The 13,891-nt window shown below is 33.4% G+C and overlaps 1 protein-coding gene and 1 pseudogene across 1 annotated transcript; one reads left to right on the top strand and one right to left on the bottom strand.

Moving 5' to 3' along the window:
- The first annotated feature begins 236 nt into the window (after positions 1 to 236).
- Positions 237 to 2,065, top strand: LOC142534569 (NAC domain-containing protein 78-like). The gene is given in 4 exon segments (XM_075641434.1): positions 237 to 525; positions 1,124 to 1,216; positions 1,219 to 1,400; positions 1,683 to 2,065. Coding segments are annotated over 4 exon segments (720 nt in total). The 5' UTR covers positions 237 to 347; the 3' UTR covers positions 1,950 to 2,065.
- Positions 2,066 to 5,250: 3,185 nt separating this feature from the next.
- LOC142534566 (polyadenylate-binding protein 6-like) lies at positions 5,251 to 7,378 on the bottom strand (annotated as a pseudogene).
- Positions 7,379 to 13,891: the final 6,513 nt, after the last annotated feature.

The following is a 13,891-nucleotide window of genomic DNA, read 5'->3' as shown; positions in this document are numbered from 1 at the left end:
ATTAATCTGATCCCTCGTTAAAATAAAAATTAATGTTTTTGACATAAATTTTTTTTAATAATAATTAGATTTATCTTATAAAATAACTCGAAAAACAATATGAGAAGAGTTTTTACCATATCTTAAAGCATATATTTTATAAAATTAACATAATGCAAATAAAATAATATAATCCGGAATTTATGTTCTCGTTGCACGACCGTGACAGGCGCGTGAACGAAGCACCGTTCTGTAGTGTATTTATTCAACCTAACAAGGCATCTCCACTCTTCGAATATGGCAGCTGTCTTCTAAAATTCTTCTGAACTCGTCTTTATCATTTTGTTTGTGTGTGGAAAATAGAATCAATGGGCAAGAAAAAGTCTCCCGCACCCACGAATATGCTGGCGCCGGGCTTCCGATTCCATCCGACGGACGAGGAATTGGTGCGGTATTATCTCAGGCGGAAAGTCTGCGGGAAATCGTTTCAGTTGGACGCTATCGCTGAGATCGATATCTACAAGACCGAGCCTTGGGATCTTCCAAGTACTGCCCTTTTGAAATCCTTGTTTGTTTATGTGGATGGGCTGATTTTCGTTTGCGATGTTTTGCTTTTGGGGTGGAGGGAACTTGGTCGATTGTGAACATTTCTTTCTTTATTTAGACGATTCGATGAAGTAAGGGTGTTTTTCTGTGGATTTGTTGACCACCAATTTTTGGACTTTAATGGTTTTAATGCAGTGACCATAGATTATCCAGTTTTATTATAGTAGCAAGCATGGATCTTTCCTCAATTTCTGTTATATAATGTTTGACCACGAAATGTTATAGTGATGGAATTTTTCATTTAGGTTCACAGGGATTTCGCAGTTTTATAGAAATTTTTGGGTTTATTCCCCAAGGTTTTGTTTGTGTTCACGTTTAAGTATGATTTGACGTGAAGCTGCACAAATTTTATTCAATGCTGTAAACTATTTTCTGGGTAAGGTTTTATCTGTTTCACCTCATGGAATAAAGAAAATGATTTTTTACATCGATGGAGTATGGATTGTTTTGTTTGTCTTGCGTAAGTTTGGTATTTTTGTTTTTCTATAACATACAAATTTGAAATGAACGTGACTGTAGCTATTGGCCTGGTTTTTAGGCATGTCAAGGCTGAAGAGTAGAGATCTGGAGTGGTATTTCTTCAGTGTGCTGGATAGGAAATATGGCAATGGAGCAAGGACAAACAGGGCAACTGAAAAGGGTATTGGAAAACGACTGGAAAGGACAGGGAAGTTTACCATAGAAAACAGATTGTGGGCATGAAGAAAACTCTGGTTTATCATAATGGACGTGCTCCAAAGGGTCAGAGGAGCAACTGGGTTATGCATGAGTACAGGCTTGTTGACTTAGAACTGGAGGGAGCTGGAATATCTCAGGTGGGATAGCTTGATTTTGTTTAAAATTTATTTACTATTCCTAAGGACAGTTTTTTTGTTCGACTGAATCTATATGTTATATATACCTGGAAACTTAAAGAATCATAACTTGGTACTGGACTCGGGAAAGATAATTGATAAGGAAAACGAAGCGGAACTATTAATATAAAATTGGGAAGAAGTATTCTTTTTTTAAATAGAGTTTGGATCTTTTTTGAAAAATTCATGATTGTTATGGATAATGCTTACAAGTTATTGACCTGTTCACTTTCTTGTTTAAAGGATGCATTTGTGCTCTGCCGAGTCTTTCAGAAAAGCGGTTCGGGGCCCAAGAACGGTGAACAGTATGGGGCACCATTTTTGGAGGAGGAATGGGAGAGTGATGAGTTGGAATCAGTTCCCAAAGTGGAGGCTTTAGTGGAAGAGGACTTTGGTGATGATGCCTATCTGGACGGGAATTACCTTGAGCAGGTTTGTGCTTGTACTTTGATTGTGTTTTCTCAGATTAAACTGGTTAATTATGCCTATCTGGGTGGGAATTATGTCTGAGATTCAGATACAATGTCTACAATCTTTCTCTAGTTTGTAGCTTTGGAAAGGAAAACTACTGTTTTTGCTATTTTACTGATGTTGGAGGTTCACAAGGTTCTCCCAGAACTTGAAAATAAAGTGATAACTAGCATTTTTCAAAGACGCGTGACAATAGATTTTCCCCCAATTTGTAGCCAAGATTTTCGGGATGGGTTTTTTAATGACGGTTTTCAAATCTATGAATAAAATGTATTTTTGTTATTTTAGATAAACAAAACCATGAACTTCAAATTCATCAATGTATGCATGTTTATATAGTCTTTCATGTTAATCAGGATATAATACAAATTCAATGAATAACAGTGTCATTTGAAATACATTCTACATTGTGTAACTAATGTATATTAAGTAAAACGTGAATTTAATATTGGATCTATTGTTTCATTGTTTACAACAAAACTATAATCAAAATCCATGAATTTCAAATTCATCCTCCAAAATGCACCCTTAGTTAATGTTATATATATATATATATATAATATTTGCCTTCAATCTATAAATGATATTATGTTCTAAATAAATATTTGGGGATAAGAAGTACTTCATAAAATTATCAAGTGGAAACCATGAATTTGTAACAATTATAATTACTTCTACTTTTTTTTTTTTTTTCCCAATTACTTATGCTTTCAAGTTTCAACTACAAGTTTATGACATGAATGTCAAAAGACTCAAAACAATGAGTCAATACTAATTGTGAAGATAAAAATGAAAGACACTTTATTCTCAAAACTACAAAAAGACACTTTTGATTAGTTTCTCATAAAAAAAAATCGAGAATTACACTATGATAAACAAATAAAAATAATATTTATGAAATATAGGACGAAAAGGTCGATAATGTTGACAACGATGCGACATCGGTGCACATTTTGTTTAGTATCACTGCCGATATAAATTCAATTCTCTCATTTTATTGATAAGTGATAAGATAATTTGACGACAAAATCAAAATAGGATAGTCTATTCCTGAAAATGTAGTATTCATAAAACATATTAATCATGAGTGTATTAATTCGTGAAAATAAAGAAATAAATCGAGTATCCTTACATTTCAGTACTATGCAAAATCATTAAATCCATTTTTATTTTCAAAGAATTTTCTTAAAAAATACTTCATCTTACATATATATACATATATATATATATAATTCTTTGAAAAAATAAAAATGGATACACATGCACGCTAGACTTGGAATTTATCACCAGTTGTAGATTGATCGATTGCTGCTTTATCAAAAGATAAAATTGGTGGTAATTGTGTAACGTAAAATTTTTAAACTGCAAAATAGGACAAGCACCATGTTTCGAATATCGCTCTCACTAATTGCACTTCTTACGATCAATTAAAATCGAACATGTGACATTGACTTTAATACTAATGACAGAATCGAACACTTGTCGTTTTAAACCAAAAGTTGCAGTTGATGGTAATAGTATAACTCAAATATTTTAAAATGTACATCAACACGTACACTATATTTTGATTGATCAATTATTGCAATCTGACACACTGATCATATATTCTGATTTTTTTGTTGGGGTTTTTTTATTTTTATTTTATGAGAGTCCGGTCAAGAGGAGATTTTCAAATAAAAAATGATTACGTTATATGATACGTGTGTATCTATATATATATCTATATCTATTAGTCAAAAAAGGGAGCAGTTATATCTTAATGCAAGAACAGAAAGTCATGTAGTTCACATAGTAGACAAAGAATATAATCGAGAAATAGATGTACAGGGAAATTAATTATTTATATTTTAATTTAAAATTTATATATTTTCTTAGCTTAAACATATTTTATATTTTTTCCCGTTTAAGATAACAGTAAAACATATATAAAATCGACGTATCAAATAAGTTCAAAGAACCAAAAATCTATTCTACGACTGTGTGCCTTTTTTCAATCTTTTTTTTCCCATTTACTTAAAATCTTGAACGAAATATGACTTAACTTTTCAAATATATCATCTCACACGTAACGAATTCAATGCTTCGATTTTCAAACTTCAAAGTTCAAACTTAGGTAGCTTAGATGGATGCATTGAAGTACAAATTTTTTTCCTATAAATACAACTCTAATTTGGGCAATTATCAGAATCATATAGAATAATAATAACAATTATCCATGGCAAGTAACACTTCGATATTCGCTGTTGTCACGTTATTATTTCTTGCTGCCTTTGCTGTTATGCCAAGTTGTGATGCATCTCGAGTTAATCTTTTTCAGGGTACGTACATTTGCATCTCCAATTCTATAACCCGACTTGTCGATTTTATCGAAATTTAAATATTTTATCTACTCATCAAGATCGTGTTGTAATGTACATACCTATACAAATATCAGTTTCATTAGTAAATTTTATGTCATTTTCAATAATATGTTGATCGATTTGTCATTTTATTGTGTTTGCAGAGGAGTTGACGGGGCCAATTTGCCCAGCTTGTGTGTGCTGTGAGCCTCCACCGCCAGGCAAATGTTTGCGCCCAATGTTGCGCTTATCCTTACACTCCGCTTGCAGTTCAGCCGGAAAACGGTTCCCCATAACCCCGTCCTTTCGTCAATGTTCTTAGTCCCAAATAAATAAATTTAACAGTCAAAAAATTGACTGTTTGCTGAATAAATGAGGGGACTTTGTTTGTGTCTATAATTTTTTTTTAAGTATCTATATTAATGTTTTATGTTATGTCGCTTCTTGATAAAGCTCAGACTTGCAACAAACCTTGCATGAAACTGAATCATAGCTACACTCTGAAAATAAAAATGGCACAGCATAGCACACAAAATATCACACCAGCAAACAAAATCCTCTGCCAAGTCTCATCAATTTGGATACATCGCCCAAGAGATTAACACGATTTTGTTCGTTAGAATACGAAAAACATCATACTAGTTATTAAACTGGAGAAGAAAGTGGTTCCCAGAAAATAGTAGAAGTGCAAGCTGCAGAAAGAACTAGTAATCACAAATCATCTGAAACAATTTGAATCTGCTTCTTGAGCCTGTAATGCCAAGGACTGCATTGAATCCAGCAGCATTTAGTCTGTCAGCGTTTTTTTCCATCTTCACCAACATATAGTGAAAATTAGTTATCTCCAATCAGCAACAATCGGTCTTCAAATTGTACGTACTCATGGACCTAAAAGTTTTGAACAAGAGGGTGAGGTACGAAACCAGACCTTTTTTCATGCATAACAGGATATGATCTAGCAAAATGTAGGGAGAATGCATAAGATCCAGGCCATCTCTTGTTCATCTCTCTGGCATCATGGGGCTACATCCTTTCCATGCTTTTTTGGTATCTCCATCTAGTGGTCTTTGTGTACCATTCTCCTCTCTGGTATTTGATCCTTTCTTGTTCCAAGATCCTGATTGTTCTTTACTCCCACCAGAGGTTGAAATTTGCACAGGCTACACAAAAAGAGAGGAAAAAAGAAGATTATGGACGAGCAAAGTCAATGGAAATTTTGTGTCATACTGTCATCCCACTTACATATGGCGAAAGATCTGTTGAAGTTCATAGCTTCAAAATGATAAAACGATCTAAAAGCAGGTGGAACAAAGTTTTGGTACAATACAGGATGGAATGGACTCAGTTTTGGGACAGGAATCGAAGAATAAGAGTTTGGGAGGTTGCAATGTCGTGGATGTCTTTGGTTTGCAAGGACATTCCCAGTCTGCGGTGTAAAGTGTCGGGCCGGCTCGAGTTTGCTGTTCTCTTGGTCGAGCCTGGTCACGTAAAGTGTCTGTCCTGCTACACAAGTCCCTATATGATAACCAAATTAATCAAATCACACTATGAAAACATATTTACAATATAGGAAACAATTGAGAAAAACAGATATGAGATTCTTTTAACCGTTTAATGAACGTAAAAGCCTTATTTGCGTCCTCCAGATTTGAGTAGCATACAATCCAAATCCTTTGCTAGTTCCATCCCCGTGTCGGATCACTTTTGCTGAGATTACTCTTCCATGAGCCCAAAAGATTTTGTTTTCAACTTTTTGTCGTCAACAGACACATCAAGATTCTTTATGTACAGATTTGAATTCTTAGAGAATTCCCTATGGGAAATTGTGTACTTTTCTCCATATATGTGTCTTAAAGTTTCTGCCCTTTCATCTTTCTTCTGAGCTCTTCCCACAAACAGATTCTTTGATCCTGATCAATCACAGAAAGTATTGCATTTTTTCATTTTTCCCCAAATAAACATGCCTTTTACTTGGAACAAAAAGGATCTTTACCAAACAGTTCACCATTCAGAGCCTCCATTGCTTCTTGGCCTCTTCATGCGAACCGAAATTGACAAATCCGAACCCTTTCGATTTCCCCCTCTCATCCTTCATTACAACCGCACTACAGATGTTACCAAAAGCCGAAAACTTGTTCTCGAGGAGATCATTTGTGATGTCTTCATCTAGATTTTTCACATAAAGATTAGTGAAAACTGGTTCTGCGTTGTTTCTCTCACTCTTTCTGACGAATTTGGAAACACATCTGATGCAAACATTACAAATTCAAACATGTAATAGATACATATAAAAGAAAACAGTAACATTACAAATTCAAACAAACTAACAACTTCTTGCCATCTTGCATTGTTCCATGGACAGCATCCAGAGCTGCCATGGCCGAATCCTCCGAACCAAAACTGAACAAAACCATAGCCGTTGCTCTTCCCATTTTCCTCAGCAACCTTGCAAGAAATCACGGTCCCATACTCGGAGAAAATTTCCTGCAGTCGAGCACTGGTGATCGAAGCGTCAAGATTCTTGACGAAGAGGTTCCCGATACCCGTCTTCCTCGAAATCGGTTCTCTTTCACACACACATATTCTCATAGGTCTACCCCTCAATTCAGTGTAGTTTAGGCGGTTTAGAGCTCTACGAGCTGTTGAAATATGCACAGAAAAGATTAAAAAAACAGTTCAAAGTTGAACGGGAACATGCAATCGCATTGAATCAATATCAAGAACATCAAACCAGAAACAGCCAAATAAGAAGAAAATAACTTAATCTCTGCCCACATTTCAAAGAAACAAATATCCCAATTGATTGAATACTCACACAAATAAATTATCTTAAATCAAATCAACCCATCATACAAGAAAACATATGTTGAAGAAAGCAAGAACCCACTTAAATCTGAAAATGAGCACAAAAAAGTGAGTCCGTGAGTAGATACTATACCATCAATATGAAAGCAGAAGTTAACGAAAGCATAGCATAGGGATCTGTGAGATATCTTGTCGCGGCAGAGACGGACCGAGACCAGTTGGCCGGCAGCTCCAAAAGTTTCTTCGAGCTCCTTTTCTGAAACGTCCGGGTGCAGACCCGCCCACGTACAGCGACGCCCTCTGCGGTGAATCGGCTTCCACCATTGTTCTTGAAGTGAGAATCGGATCGTCAATTCCCGAAATGTGAGACTCTTTGTGGTTGTATATTTTCCCAAGACTTGGTTATAACTGTAAACTATCCGTTCATGTTTGTTTGGCGGTTGAGAAATTTACCATTTTTTTCCAAATAATTGTTTTTTTCACCAATTTTTTTTCCATAAAACTTTAAAATCTTAAGTTTAATTAAATAAGAATATATAAGCACAATAAATAAGATATTATTTTTATCTCGGGGATAGTATTTTGGATCTCGAGTGAAAGGCAAGATGATTCTTCTTGTGCAAACTATGGTGTAAATGAATGTAATTTAGCCGAATATGAATAAAAATTTAAAGCTCGAGTTAGGTATATTCAAGCTTGTTAAGATCAGAAATTGATTTAGAGGGGATGAATAAATATTCTCCACAAATTTTAGAAATATTTTCGATTAGGTTATCGACACTAAAATATAATTATTGTCGGTTAGGTATTCAATAAGCCAACAATTACTCGTTACGCTGCCTCACTGAAGTTCTTAGTGTATCATACAAACTTAACAAAATGAGCAGTAAGAATACTTATTCTCAATCACAAAGATATTTTAAAAAAAATTCTAAGCACAAAACTCTTAATTATTAGAAGTAACAATTTTACGTGTGCTTGCTATGATTAATTGGGCTCTCAAAAATTATTTTAAACTCAAATAGCTTTTCTTAGACAGATAGAAATATTGAAGCGATTTCTGTTAGCGAATTTTTATATCAGTTTAGACTTCTAACAGCTACCTTTTTGTCATTGATTAATCCACTAACAGTTTCGCTTAATCATTCAGTAGGGCTCTGATTAACTGTTTTGCTTCGGAAACATAATGTACACATGAATAATCAATTTCCTTTTTGAATTCAATTTGGCTAGAATTTGTAATTATCTATTAGATCAACAGCCTTGTTAAACCAAAATGCAAATATTCTAACAAAGCTCAAGTTCAATCCGAAGGTCAAAAATTTAATTTTTTTATCGAATTCGGTTCGAATCAAGGCTCGAGTTAGAATTTAGTTTGAAATATTCGAACATATTCCGAGCTACTCGAACATAAAAGCTTGAAATATATTTATTTAATATATAACTATATTAATAAAATATTAAAGTTTGTGAATTATCAAATTAAATAATTTGGGTTCGAGTCAGACGCGAAAAAAGTTAAACATGCTTGGGTTCGCTGAACCGGCTCGATTCATTTACACCCTAATGCATACATGGTCTTAGTCATTTTAATTGAGTTATAACTGGGAGCTTAGGATATGTCGGTATAATAATTAGTAGTTTTATTATTATTATTGAAAATTAGTAAGTTACTAATAAATTGTTTTATACATTGGTTTACCACAATCCCATGAATTCACACCACTAATGGAGTGTTAGTAATGTCGAAAGTATTAGAGATTTTTCCTAACATAACTATCAAAATCTTTTGAATTATTAAACTTATTTATTTATTTGTATCTATATTTTAGATTTTTATTAATGACTATAATAAACTAACAGAAAAATATGAAAAAAATTATTAAATAGAAAACAACAAAATTATCATAATCTATTCTATCTATCTATCTATCTATTTTCTATCTTCTATATTATAAAGTTTGAGAAAATAATAAAAATCGTTTTTGTACAACAAATTAGATCTTTTCATTTTTACCTAAAACAATTTATTATGTAAATTTAGTTGTTGGGTTAATAGTAATATTAAGGATATTTTCTTAAATAAATTTCATACAAGTACTATAATCAATTTTAGTCTTCAGTTAAATTAATTTACCAAAATATTCTTTTTATCATATCAAATTACATAGATATCCCCTATCATTTAAACTTTATTCACAATCAATTTTTTTTATCTCAAACTCTTTATTTGATTTTCGCAATCTCTCGAATAATCTTATAAATTCCATGCATTTGGACATAGAGTGGTGATAATGTGAGATAATTCTTTTGTCGAGTATCATTTTTATGTATTTTATTTTTTGAAGATTTGTTGTGCATACTCATAAACTGTTAGCATGAAATAAATTAGAGATTTAATTGAGACCATCAGATTTTTTGTTTATATTTGTATAAACTCAGATTGACGTAATTATTACGTTTCATAATCATGATGATTGGTGATTTTATTTATATTATTTTAGATGAGCAACAATCGTAATTAAAATATTATAACTTTGGTGGTTTCGTATGCACTAATTCAAACTAACAATTCATAATTTTTTTAAAATATGTTTATTGATATAAGTAAGTAATATTAAAAAAATTAATATATTATAAATTAAATAAAACAGAACAAATGTTAAATCAACTCTTAAAGAGAAATAATAGATAATTAAACAAATGAATAACGAAAATGGAATATGTGTTTTAATAGAGAAAAGGGTATTTTAGGATTTTTTAATTAAATAAGACATAATACAAAATTTGTAATAAAGAAGACCATTTTGAAATTATGACTTTGAAATAGACTATAATAATCAATTTCCCTAATATTAACAACTATAGTGGCTTCTCTCACCTTATAACTGTAATGCCCGAGATTTTGATTCTGTTAATCTGAAATTATTGAGTTTGAATTGATATGATTATAGCCGGGCCATTCCGAGATCAGATTTGGGCAAAGCATATGAAAAGCATAAATTTTGGGACCGAAGGTTTGGCGCCCGGGCGGAAGTTTTTGACCGCCCGAGCGCCATTGAATAATGCAAGAAACCCGAACACCCCGCGCCCGGCGGTAAGTTATATCCGCCCGAGCGCGATTGTATTATATGCGAGGGCCGAACGTTCCGCGCCCGAGCGAAAATTAATGACCGCCCGAGCGCGAGACGTGCAACTTGAAGAAGTGGCCACTTGGCCTTGGACATGCAACATATATATATCAAGAACGATTTTGTCTTTCAGAATGCAAGGAAAAGAAACGGAGGGCCAGAGAATGTCTAAATTCCTTCGAAGAATTTAACTCAATTGTGAGAGATCCGGCCGTCTGATTTTGAATCCGGACACAGCACCGAGTTCTTAGCGACGACAGCTACAACAGGACGTAAGTTTTATTAAATTCTGATATCGTTTGAAATTATGATATTGGAGGAATTGTGATGTGACTGATATTATGTGTTCTGGGTATACTGATCAGTATATAATTGAAGTCAGATCGAAGAACGGACTGTGTATGTAATTGTTATGATTTTTCAGAACTGATATGATTGAGATAGTACAGATTTGAGATTATAATCCGTTACTATTAAAGATTATGATTCGTATTGATATCGATTATGAGTTGTGGTAGTATATCTGTGATGTTGAGATTGACGGAGTTATCAAGACTGTATTATTATGCCGTCGAAACATCAGTAGATTGATTGTGATCAGATTCAGTATTGATTGAGATGGTATCATGATATCGTTGATATGGATCAGATTATGTTTGATTTGAGTATTGATCAGAACATGTTTTGAATTGAGTTATACATTGATACAGTATATTCGATATTGTCATTTCAGATTTGATATGGACAGATTTGACTTCGACACTTCGACTTCGTCAGACCGAGAAGAAAAAGGTATAAATTAATGTGGATGCGGGATTGCACAACTCGAGTTCGATTCGACTTGAGTTTCCCAAAATCACATACTTCATCTTATTGCACTGATATTTGCAATTGATGTGATTGATATTTTTGATCTATTGAGTTATGTCTTGAGTCATAGGCGGATACGCCTAGTCGTAGACGATTGATCTCGTGACAGGGGTGTCCTGATAGTGATGGAATCGTCACTGGGCACATTGTACATTGTCACAGAGGTTTGGCAGGATATGCCAGGATTGATATTCCTAGATGATTGGCTGATATGCCAGGGCAGGATGTGCCTAGTCTGTGACGGATAGGTCAAGACACCGGACGTTTGGTTATATCGAAGTGGATAGAATTGGAGTTTCTTCTATTACTGATGTTCGATATGGAAAGAGCCAAAGTCCGTGAATAAGAACGTGCCACCACCCCGATCGGGAGTGTACGTGGGTGTATGTTCTTATTCAGATCGGGATCCCTAGATTAGGAATGAGTCGAGTCTGAGTCTAAGAGTCACAGAGTGTGATTCAATGTTTGATACCGATTCATGTTCCTGATTTTGGTACATGTTCAGAGTATGATTTTCAGTTTGATATATATTCATGTTCTGATTGCGATACATGTTATGAATATCTATTTCATGCTTTTATATCTGTTACATGATTGCATGTATATATGATTTATACTGGGAATGTAATTCTCACCGGAGTTATCCGGCTGTTGTCTTGTTTGTATGTGTGCATGACAACAGGTGTGACATGATCAGGATCAGAAACAGGATGAGAGATGATAGTTAGCGTGAGATCCGGGCCCAAAAGCAGAATAAGATTCAGCACTTGATATATAGATGTTGAACCTAGTTGAGATAGAGACATGTAGTACATGACTTGTACTTTTATATGGACATGTATATTAGATAGATTATTATTACGTTTCCGCATTTATATTTAAAAAGAAAAAAATTTAGTCCCACTTTTCTTAATTGTTATATTTGATATTAATAATGATTAAGACATGAATTAGAGTCCGGGTCCCCACAATAACTAACCACATTTTCTGCAAAAATGTAGATATGTTTAACGGATAAGTTCGACCTGGAATCAAAACCGAAATTGACCAGTTAAACCCAGAACGGGGACTGGTTTGGTCATACTGGTTCTTTAACCTCCCCAAATCTATTAATAAATAGATTGTGAACGGTTTTGTTTAAATAAACCAAAATTAACCGGTTCCGCTTCTGTTTCCGGGTTGGATCCGAGTAAAATAATTAAATAAATAAAAATAATTATGGCTTTTGGGCCAACGCCATTGCATAGATTTGAAATAATAAAGAGTATAGATTCTCTTTCATTAATTTTTTTGTTTGAATTTGTGTTTGGGTCGGGCATGAGTAAGATTCTTTAAGACACACCTCTATCACTATACCCAAAAATCTACATACTTGATTATCCATTTATTTAATCGAGTAAAAATCAACTTCATACCCTCTTCCATTCGTGTTAATTATCGGATTATCTGTCGAGTTTGGAAGAAATTATCACCCTACTCAAAACCTGTTTTCACGAGTTCGTCTATCAGCATGTCGAGACGATATCTTGGTTCCATGATCAATATAACTATATATGTATATTATATATTTTTTAAATGAAAACTATATTTATTGTTCTATTTTTATTTTTACAGAAATAGAAAAACAATGTCTTCGTACATTTACATTTATTTTTTTACAATATTTTATTTACATTCTAGATTTTGAGTAATCGTTTTATCAAGCTGTCTTCAAAAGTTTATATTTCAATTTTCTCAATTACTTTTTACATCGTGTATTTCATGTTAATAATATAGTATAGATAAACAAAATTTGGTAATATGTGATATTTCGATTTACTATTGTATAGGCTTGTATATTCATTACTAATAAATATACTCACTTTGTTTATATATGTCTATTGTTTCTAGTTAGCATGTGAAATTTTATTAATTGCTTAATGAAAATTATTATTTTTAAAAGTGATTGATGCACAAATATGTGCAAATGGTAAAGAAGAATGATACAATTTGCCAGAATGAAGAATATATTACTTCTCATTACACGAGACAACGAATACATGCAACTACAATAATAATTAACTAAAGAGAGTGAGTGATTCTCTGTCACTATTCAAGCTATAATAAAAGTAAGTGATTGATTGTCTCATACTAGAACATATAATTATGTTGAATATTTACAACTAAATATTACATACTATATAATTTATCCAACATTGATGATTTCCTTGACTCAAAGTTTCTCGAGACGTTGTTGAGAGAATGCCTTAGTGAGTCAATCTTGCAGTGATCATCAAAGAGACACGGGAAACTCGAGTCTGCTGATTGTATTTTTTCTGGAACAAAATGAAAATCAATAGCCATGTTTCACTCGAGAACGAAAGACTGGATTTGCACATAAGTCATGTAGCACCAATATTATCACAATAAACTGTCAGAGTGGTAGAAATATGAAGCCCTAGTTCATGTGATGTCGACTGTATCCAAGTGATTTCAACATTGAAAGAGATCGCAGCTCGATATTCAGCTCAGTAGAAGAGTGGGTGACAATGTGTTGCTTCTTCAAGCTCCATGAAATAACATTATGACAAGAAACACAACATAACATTTAACGAGGTGCGATCATTGGTGTTACCGGCCCAATCATGATTTTCTGCTAAATGCATCAGCAACTATGTTGGCCTTTCTCTGATGGTAATTGATACTACAGTCATAGTATATCACTAACTCCAACCAGCGCCCTGTCACATTTTCAGTTCCTTCTGCATGAAGAAATACTTGAGGCTATTGTGATAATTATAAACCTCACATATTTTTACCAAACATATAATTCATCCATATTTTAGATCAAACACAA

This window comes from Primulina tabacum, unplaced genomic scaffold (assembly GCF_025594145.1).
Source record: "Primulina tabacum isolate GXHZ01 unplaced genomic scaffold, ASM2559414v2 Contig600, whole genome shotgun sequence".
Taxonomy (NCBI): Eukaryota; Viridiplantae; Streptophyta; class Magnoliopsida; order Lamiales; family Gesneriaceae; genus Primulina; species Primulina tabacum.
Note: the sequence above shows the minus strand (reverse complement) of the source record. Positions and strands in the feature narration are given on the sequence as shown.